This window comes from Macrobrachium rosenbergii, chromosome 21 (assembly GCF_040412425.1).
Source record: "Macrobrachium rosenbergii isolate ZJJX-2024 chromosome 21, ASM4041242v1, whole genome shotgun sequence".
Taxonomy (NCBI): Eukaryota; Metazoa; Arthropoda; class Malacostraca; order Decapoda; family Palaemonidae; genus Macrobrachium; species Macrobrachium rosenbergii.
In genome coordinates, this window is record NC_089761.1 from 68,592,245 (window position 1) to 68,603,164 (window position 10,920).

Here is a 10,920-nt window from a genome sequence, read left to right on the forward strand (position 1 = left end):
AGAATTGTGAAGAAGTTTCCCAATTTCTATTGGAGCAAGTAATTTTGGAAGGTGAATGATGTATTGTTAGAATATTTTGGTAGGTGTATCAGCATGCTGATACACTCTATTTGATGTATATGTAATAAATATAAAAAAATCTTTTGAATTTGAATCTGCATGTGCAACTGTTAAAACCAAAAAACATTAAAGAACCCTCGGGAGTCAGTTATCCATTCCTCACCCTTAACCTCAAGATGAAGATTCGTCCGTCTTCGACCTCAAGCACCAGTTCCAGCTAAGAATAGGCCTAAGATTATTATGTGGTACACTTTTATTAACTTAGGCCAAGGCTTGAATTGTTATTTATGGTCTTAATTAATTGTCCTGAAATGAATGGTAGCCTCAGAATGTAAATCAGAACAATTGACATATCAATATACAGTAACCACAAGTGATAATATTATAGCTGGATAATATTATACCTGGACCATATGCATAAATACATTTTGTCCTTCTTGATTGTACAATCCTTAAACTGCGCATGAATTCTTGCACTCGTCTTAGTCTTGCTACTACTACAAGCATTAATCCTTCCATGGCTAAACATTCTTTATAGCGACCCATTCCTACACACACACACACACACACACACACACACACACACACACACTCACACACACTGATCCTTCAGCATTATCTCACTGAATGTTAATTGATGATGTGTCTGGGGCGAACGTGCTGGAGGTCTCTCTCGCGTTTTTATAAAAAAAAATGGGGGTGGGTTCGCTCTTGGTGATTATACTTCTCATAGAAGGCATTGCGTTAATAGTGTCTCTGGCGCGTACTCCGGTTAGTGTTGTGTAATTGCAGATATATTAATCTACATTCTGCCCCAATTAGTGTCTTCGAAATTTTCAGGTTTCAACTTCTCGAAGCCTATTGGCCGTGGGAAATGGATAATAGAGTGCTGTGTATGTGTTAGTGTTGGCCCTCCCTTTACCATAAAAATGTCATCTGACCAACCTCCAACCGTCGTGCCAGCGACCCTGGCACCTAACGACACCTGTGTCCCACACACAAGTACTGTACTTAAGAACAATTGTCTTTACTTTATACAATACCAATAGAACAATTCCGATGTCGAGTCTACTATACAATCGGTCAGTGCAGCCTTCTCCAATGAGGAAATTAACGCTGCAAATACAAAATGCAAAGACCTGATACCAAAAACCATTCTCCAGGAGCGACCCGCGAAAAGCTTAGGACCTGCTAGGTGGAAGTCTATGCCGATGACCCTTACGATCTGCCTCCAAAGGGGCCTGCTGATCTAAGCCTACCTGCAGTGTACGATACGGCAGAAAATGCCTTACTAAAAACAAAATCCCTCTCAGAAAAAAATCTGACAAAACCTCAGAAAAAACTGAGGAAGCACAAGACAAATTTTCACAGATCTGGGACGTGATCAAAGGATTACAGGAATCATTCAACAGTCTTAAAACTGTGGAAACAAATAACAATCTTTCACGGATCTGGGATGTGATCAGAGGAGTGCAGGAATCATTAGACAATCGCACAGCAAGCCACCAGACTCCTTTGAGTGAGGCATCTATTATTTCTTCGCCTTCCAACAACACGAGAGAAATGAGGGTGCGACGCGAAGTCGAGATGGCCTTACCCTCCCATGAGGGAACTGCCCTCTCTCCCTCGGATGAAGCGCCCACATCACCTACAGTATAGACCTATTGGAGAGAGCCAACGAACCCCCAGCCTCCTCTCTCTCCTCAGTGCCTCCGGTGGAAGATAGATCTTCAGCGACGATCGCCAGCCCTAGTGAGTCTTCCAACCTCATCTCTCCCTCCCCCACAAACCCCCGTCGTGTATGAAGATGTGTTTGATCATGAGGGGACTGGGGGCTGGCAGACACAAATAAGTAGAAAAAAGAAAAGAACATCTCGATTATCCGCTGAACCGAAACCCAACATTCGTGAATCACCTCGCCCAAAACCTGAGAAGAGATGTCAGGTTGTGATTTACAATTTACGCTCATCGGTGAAGCTAGACACCATAGTAGGGAGAGTCAAGTTTCTCGCGGGCTCCAACCCTCTTATCTCCCACGAGCTCCCATCCAAAATTAAACATAAAGTGGCTTACAGGATTACCTGCCTATTTCAACACCTCGATGTTCTTAAAGGCGAGAATTTCGGTCCTAATATAAAAGTCTCAAGATACAACCTAATCCGGGACCAACCTCCCCTAGAGGAACTTACTGACACCCCAAGTAGGGCTTCAGGCGGAGACTCGCCTTCTACCACAAGTGCCCAGCCATCCTTCGAAGCCGAGTGAATGCCCACCCCCGCTGGTCAACTCCCCTCCACCCAAATGATCAACTCATTCATTTCCAATCTTCGTGAGTTGCCATGGATACACTAGATATAATCTCTTGGAATATTTTTGGCCTCAAGCAGAACATTCCTCCCCTAAACATGTTCTGCAAAAACTTCAAAGGCATCATTTGGCCTCATGATCTTGCCATCTGCGATTCAGTGCATGAAGACTTCAGAGCTTTCTCAACCTCATCGATGCAAGTTACAGATCACATCGTAGCCAGTCGCCCGAAAGGGGGCCTTTCTTTCCTGTGGTACAAATCGCTAGACATTTGGTGGATGTGTTTACCTATAGGAGTGATAGATTGCTGGGGCTTCAAGTGACAGCAGGGGACTAAGATCCTAATAATTAATGTTTTGATCAATACTGTATGATCTTAGGTGAGTTACACAGCATTATTCACGATTCTTCTGCTGATCATGTTTGTATAATTGGGGACATTAATTCTCACCCCACAAAACAATTTTATAATGAACTTACTCGCTTCTGTCAAAATCACGCTCTCTGAATTAGAAACGTAATGCTCCTCCCTCCCTCCTCCTATACCTGTGTACGAAACAGAACGGACACAGTTACAAACTCCTGGGTGAACCATTGCATCACGCCCCCACAACTTCATGATTCTATTATGACCTGCAACATTCGCTACGATCTTGCAATGGGCTATGATCACGTCCCCTTACAGGTGTCATTCAGTACCCATCTCTCCCTATCATGAACCCCCCAACTGATCGCCCACCTGCTGTTAACTGGGATTTTAAAAACCAACAGAAAACCAGATCCTGTAGGGAAACCACAGAAACCAGGCTGGGGTCAATAGTTCAACCGGCAGACGCCTTACTGTGCACTAACCCAAAATGTAGAAACGATCATCACAGGAGAAATCTGAGAGAATTCTATTCAAATATAATTTCCGCTGTGCTTGCCTCCAGCAGGGATACCTTTAGATCTCGTCAAGGCAACTCTGGTAATATACCTGGATGGAATGACTTGGTTAATGATCTATATGCACATTCACGAGAAACGTTTTTACTGTGGAGGCAAAATGGTAGCCCGAGGGAAGGACACTTTGCACTGCTAATGAGGCAGGCGAGAGCGCAGTTCAAACTTGCCCTTAAGCATTGTAGTCTGAATGAAAAGCAACTAAAAGCTGATGCAATGTGTAAAAATTAGAATCTAGCGATTATCCCTGTCTTTGGAAGGACATTCAATCCCTAAATCCCAAACTAAAAAGCTATCACAGAGAGTACGAGAAGCATTCGGTGACGAGTCTATAGCAAGAATGTGGAGCGATCACTTCAGCACTACCCTGAATTGCATAAATGATCAAAACTCCCGCAGGGATGTAAATAACCTCCTTATTGATAATATTCAGTTTTATTTCGCCAATCGTATTACGCCAGGTAACATTAGCAATGCCATAAACAACCTACCTAATTATAAATCGCCCTGCTGCGATGGTCTGCCTACTGACGCTTTCAAATTCGGCAATCCGGTAAATTACATTTTGCTAGCTGCTCTTTTCAATGCATGCATAATTCACCAGTTTCTCCCAGATCCCCTACTCTTAGTTCACTTAATACCATTAATAAAAAAAACAAGTTAAAGGATGCAGCTGACCCTGGCAATTATCGCCTGATTGCTATCACTATAATTGTGTCGAAGATGCTTGAGTCTGTTCTTCTAGAGAGACTTCTCCCCTTTCTACACTCTACTGACAACCATTTCGGCTTTAAAGCAAACCATTCAACCAACACCTGCATCTACATACTAAAAGAATTGCTGAACAATTACCTATCATCAGCCTCTCCTGTTTTCCTATGTTTTGTAGATGTGAGGAAAACATTTGAAGGAAAACATTTGACAGAGTAAACTACCTGAAGCTCTTCCCGAAGCTGCACAAACGAGGCACACCTCTATATCTAATTGGCATCTTATGTTGTTGGTTCTCCACACAGCAATTCTGTGTCAAATGGGGTAACGTATTGTCGTACACCTTCGGCTCCCTAAACGGGCTCCGGCAAGGAGGCATGCCTTCTCCATACTTGTTTAATACGTACACAGAATGTCAAACTGAACTCACTCCCAATCGGATGCACTATCAACGAAACAACAACAAACAACCTCTGTTACGCCGACGATATGGTTCTGATTTCCCATCAGTGCAATGTCTCCAGGGACTTATCGACACCTGCCGCCAATATACAGAGGAATTTGATATCCTATACAACGAAACCAAGACTTAGTTTATGTTGCTGCTCCCGAGATCGCTTAAGCATATTGCAGAACCACTAATATTCCTCGGAAATCATCGTATGGAATTCGTACATTAATTTCCGTATTTGGACCACATTACCACGGACGACCTAAAAGATACGGCACACATAGAACAGAGGCCTCGTAAACTATGTGCAACTGGCAACATGATTGCAAGGTTTGCCTTCTGTCACCGAGAAACGAAACTACTGCTCCTCCGCTCGTACTGCTACAGAATATATGGGTGTCTCGTGAGACCATGAGACGTATCCCTGTTGTCCACAATGGCATTCTGAGACGCCTCACAAACACTCCTCGCTATCACTCAGCCACGCAGATGTTCATAGAAAACCGCCTAGATAATTTAAAAGTCATTGTGAGGCGAACAATGTCCAGTCTGATCATCCGACTGAGAAACAGCAGCAATTAGTTCATACAAAACATCCTAAGCAGTGAGGCAAGAGGGAGATCTAAATTGTGGGAAAGATGGGATAGTGAGGCGTCTGTTCCTTAAATGACCTATTCTCTATTTTTGCAATTATGAAGTGTCATCTCCAGAATCTGTCATTATTATTATTATTATTATTATTATTATTATTATTATTATTATTATTATTATTATTATTATTATTATTATTATTATATTTCTACGTTTCTTGTTATTATTGGTATTTTTACTTTTTATTATTACTGTGATTAACATCATTGTAGAGTTTTCCAATTTTCAATATTCGTATTTAGCCTTCTGGACCTGACTTCTGTAACCACCTCAGGTCCCCAGATGGAAATTAATCGTCTACAGTCAGTATTTTTTAGTTTTTTCTATTTTTCTCCATATAATTACTGTCATTACCGTTATTATGAATTCCATTTTTTTCTACTTCTCCAGCAACTGTGTGAATACTGCCGATAATTATTTTTATTATGTTACCTTATGTATCTAGATTGTGTGTATTGTATTTGTATATTCCATGCATATGACCCTGAGCCAAAATAAAGATTGTTATTATCATTATTATTACTATTATAATATCAACCGTTTTCTTATCCTTATATATATATATATATATATATATATATATATATATATATATATATATATATATATATATATATATATATATATATATATATATATATATATATATATATATATATATATATATAGAACACAGATCAGACGCGCAAGGCGCTCATTCATACGATGAAGCAGATAAAGGGCAGGAATACGATACGATACGCATTTTGTTTTAATCCTACGTTTCGTGACAACATCGCCACATCTTCAGGGTTTTCTACAAAATAAAATATAATATGTTAACATAAAATAAGAGCCGATTATAAAATCCAGTAGTTGAAAAAGCTAAAACAATTTAATGGTAAAATTACAACTCACAGACTTAAATTACATTCACACTTGATTAAAACTGAGACTATAGGTACAAAAAAAAAATTATATAAAAACGAAAAGAATATTTAAATATCTCGGCAAAATTATATATAAATAGAAAGAACGCCAACACATACAATAAAAAGCAAAAATTATACACTCATAAAACTACAGCTGAAGACAGCTACACACAACCAACCTTTCAGCATCAAAGATAAAAACACACTAAAAGTAAACAACGTCAAGCGGTACAAAGACTGACAGAAAATTTAGGCCAAAAAATTGGATAAAAATGATTACAATAACAAAATGACGACTATTTTAAGTGATCGCACAAGGTTCCAAAAAGTGGGCGCACCTAATTATCAAAGCATATTTAAAGTGGAGGATAAAATCAATAGATATCTCAGAGCCTTGAAAAAGGACAACATTATTGATGAAAAAGTGTTCCAGGATTTATTCTCCACCGGTTCATCTTACGGAATTTTGTATGGTCTACCAAAGATACATAAAGATAATGTTCCTCTCCGCCCTATTTTGGCCTCTTACAACACACCTAACTACAAACTGGCAAAATTTCTCGTCCCTCTATTGGAACCGCTGACCAAAAATCAGTACACTCTTAAAAATTCAGAACAGTTTAAAGAACGTATTTTATCCCAGGATTCCGACCTATTTATGACTAGTTTTGATGTCGACTCACTATTTACCAACGTACCTGTAAGAGAGACCATAAACATTATTCTTGATAAACTATTCCCCGAACCTGAGTCTGTTTATTTTAGCTTCAGTTACTCGAATTTTAAAGCCCTTTTAGAATTGGCCGTGCTGGACACGGCATTTGTTTTTAATGGTCAACTTTTTAAACAAATTGAGGGCATGGCCGTGGGGTCTCCACTTGGCCCTACAAAGCGAACATTTTCATGTGCTCCCTGGAGGAGCGCATTTTGGACAGTGCCCCTGGCCTTCCGCCCTCTGTTCTACTCATGCTATGGGGACGACACTTTTATCTTATTCAAACATGAGTTCGATGCAGACCAGTTCTTGGAGTTTTCTAATAATTACCATAGTAATATTAATTTTACAATGGAAAAAGAACAAAATTAAAAATGAGCCTTCCTAGATATTTAGGTCTCTAAGGAAAATGACAGTTTCTGTACCTCAATTTTTAGAAAGAAAACATTTACTGGTCCCGGTTCCAACTTCTATAGTTTCTGTTTCCTCAATTTCAAACTTAACTCTATATATACCTTGCTCTATCGTGCTTTGTCTCTTACCTCTAGCTGGACTCTCTTCCACAACGAAACTACTTTTCTCCTACAGTACTTCTCAAATAACTGCTTTCCTTCTAAGACCTTCTATAAAATTTTAAATAAACTTCTTAACAAAAAGCTACCTCTTTATGCCAGTTTCCCGTATCTACTAAATGACAATTTTCGGAGAGATTTTACTAAGATCGTACATAAACATTTTGGAGGCATAAACCTAAGACCACTGGCTCGCTCTTCAAGTTTAAGGATCGGCTCTGCCCTTTGATGACGTCGGGCGTCGTTTATGAATACACTTGTCCCAGATGTAATCTGGGAAAATATATTGGATCTACCAGGCGTCTTCTCAGGTCAGGGCCGATTCTCATCAGGGCGTTAGTTATAGAACTGGTTGTAAGCTATCTAACCCGGAAACTTCTTATATAAGGAACCACATTATCAAATGTAAAAGTACCATCAAATACGAAGATTTTAAAATTACTGGCCAAACAAAGGAACTCAACGAACTGCTGATTTTGGAAACGTTAAATATCAAATTACGAGTTCCGACTCTAAACAACCATTCCTCTGCTGTCCCGTTGTTTTTGGCCTAAATTTTCTGTCAGTCTTTGTACCGCTTGACGTTGTTTACTTTTAGTGTGTTTTTATCTTTGATGCTGAAAGGTTGGTTGTGTGTAGCTGTCTTCAGCTGTAGTTTTTAAGTGTATAATTTTTGCTTTTTATTGTATGTGTTGACGTTCTTTCTATTTATATATAATTTTGCCGAGATATTTAAATATTCGTTTCGTTTTTATATAATTTTTTTTTTGTACCTATAGTCTCAGTTTTAATCAAGTGTGAATGTAATTTAAGTCTGTGAGTTGTAATTTTACCATTAAAATTGTTTTAGCTTTTTTCAACTACTGGATTTTATAATCGGCTCTTATTTTATGTTAACATATATTTTATTTTGTAAAAATCCCTGAAGATGTGGCGATGTTGTCACGAAACGTAGGATTAAAACAAAATGCGTATCGTATCGTATTCCTGCCCTTTATCTGCTTCATCGTATATATATATATATATATATATATATATATATATATATATATATATATATATATATATACATATACATATATATACAGAATATGTATATGTATATATACACATATATATATATATATATATATATATATATATATATATATATATATATATATATATATATATATATATATATATATATATATATATATATATATATATATATATATATAATATATATATATATATATATATATATATATATATATATATATATATATATATACATATACATATATATACAGAATATGTATATGTATATAACATATATATATATATATATATATATATATATATATATATATATATATATATATATATATATATATATATATATATATATATATATATATATATATATATATATATATTATATACATATACATATATATACAGAATATATATATGTATATAACATATATATATATATATATATATATATATATATATATATATATATATATATATATATATATATATATATATATATATTTATATATACTGTGTAAGGTTAAGGTGGTTGTTTGAAAGGAACTGTCGTAGTTCGATGTTTTCCTTCCTTTTGGTTGTCTCTCCTGGTTTGTTTTGGCCATGTTGGTCGGGGAGGTGACGTCTGTGGAGTGTTGGGCAAGAGATGACAGTCAGCCCATAACCAGTAAGAAGTCAGTATCGGTCAGCAAGCAGTCAGGTATTCCTTACCTGTTGGTTACGACAGGAGTTGGAGGTCCTCCTTCCCGGTGGATTTGACGTCTTCCTTAATGGCAGCTTAAGGATGATTCGTGTGACTTCAAGTCAGCAGTCAGCAGTTGTTAGGCAGCATTATTTTCGTCGTCTGGAGAGCGACTTCGGGTGGAGTGTGACATCGTCTGGCAAGGCGTGGTTTTCGTCGTCTGGAGAGCGACTTCGGGTGGAGTGTGACATCGTCTGGCAAGGCGTGGTTTTCGTCGTCTGGAGAGCGACTTCGGGTGGAGTGTGACATCGTCTGGCATTATTATGGTTTTTCGTCGTCTGGAGAGCGACTTCGGGTGGAGTGTGACATCGTCTGGCAAGGCGTGGTTTTCGTCGTATGGAGAGCGACAGTGTGACATCGTCTGGCAAAGGCATGGTTTTCGTCGTCTGGAGAGCGACTTCGGTGGAGTGTGACATCGTCTGGCAGCGTGGTTTTCGTCGTCTGGAGAGCGACTTCGGGTGGAGTGTGACATCGTCTGGCAAGGCGTGGTTTTCGTCGTCTGGAGAGCGACTTCCGTGGAGTGTGACATCGTCTGGCAAGGCATGGTTTTCGTCGTCTGGAGCGACTTCGGGTGGAGTGTGACATCGTCTGGCAAGCGTGGTTTTTCGTCGTCTGGAGAGCGATTTCGGGTGGAGTGTGACATCGTCTGGCAAGGCGTGGTTTTCGTCGTCTGGAGCGACTTGGGTGGAGTGTGACATCGTCTGGCAAGGCGTAGTTTTTACCGTCGTCTGGAGCGACTTCCGGGTGGAGTGTGACATCGTCTGGCAAGGCGTGGTTTTCGTCGTCTGGAGAGCAACCGGGTGGAGTGTGACATCGTCTGGCAAGGCGTAGTTTTTCATCGTCTGGAGAGCGACTTCGGGTGGAGTGTGACATCGTCTGGCAAGGCGTGGTTTTCGTCGTCTGGAGAGCGACTTCGGGTAGTGTGTGACATTGTCTGGCAAGGCGTGGTTTTCGTCGTCTGGAGAGCGACTTCGGGTGGAGTGTGACATTGTCTGGCATGGCGTAGTTTTCGTTGTCTGGAGAGCGACATTGTGTTGAGGGTGACCTCAGTGGCAGTATCATGCTGTATTGACGACCTCGGTATGATAGTCTATTGTGGTGGTGTCTTTTTGAGTTGAAGTCTCATGATGGTATTATTTAGCCTGCTAGTGTCTATTAGACATACGTAACTGAGAGCGAATCTTTATTGTTATATTATATTTTTGGGCTTTTAAGTATTCATTGTAACAAAGTTCTTACAATGATACTGTGTATGTGAATGTCATTTTATGATTATCTTTACAGGATGTTTGTCTTTTTTTGTTATGATTCAAGGTCCTATATTAAGTGTCTTGAAGTTTTTGTATAGAATTACTTTTTTTGCTGCTGCCTCATTTATGATGTAACCATTTAATTTTGCTGCTGCCTTATTTATGATATTATTATCTGATTTTGTTACTGCCTCATTTGTGATGTAACTGTTAAATTTTGCTGCTGCCTCATTTATGATATATCTATTTAGTTTTGAAGCTGACTCATTTTGATGTAACTGTTTAATTTTGATAGTGAATGTTTTAATTTGCTGCTGAATCATTTTGAGTAACTAATTAATTTGTGGTAACTGACTCATTTTTGTACATAATGTAAATTACTGTAATAAATTAGTTTAAGGTCATTTTTTTCGTTTCGTTCAGCTCCTTCCTCCTTTGTCTGCCTCAATTTCTGCCAGTCATTCCAGTCCCGTAACTTTGTTTGTATTCAAGAACCTGCTGAACAAAAAGTGGTTCATAACAATATATACATATATATATATATATATATATATATATATATATATATATATA

The 10,920-nt window shown here is 38.4% G+C and overlaps 1 protein-coding gene across 1 annotated transcript; it reads right to left on the reverse strand.

Moving 5' to 3' along the window:
• Window positions 1-9,186: 9,186 nt before the first annotated feature.
• On the reverse strand, window positions 9,187-10,086 carry LOC136849545 (sialidase-like). The gene has a single exon (XM_067122882.1). It carries the CDS (start codon window positions 10,084-10,086, stop codon window positions 9,187-9,189), a length of 900 nt encoding a protein of 299 aa, XP_066978983.1.
• Between the last annotated feature and the right edge of the window lie 834 nt (window positions 10,087-10,920).

What these genes read in the sequence shown, in the direction of transcription:
- LOC136849545 (XM_067122882.1), bottom strand. Translation starts at nt 10,086, where the DNA reads ATGTCACACTCCACCCGAAGTCGCTCTCCAGACGACGAAAACCACGCC.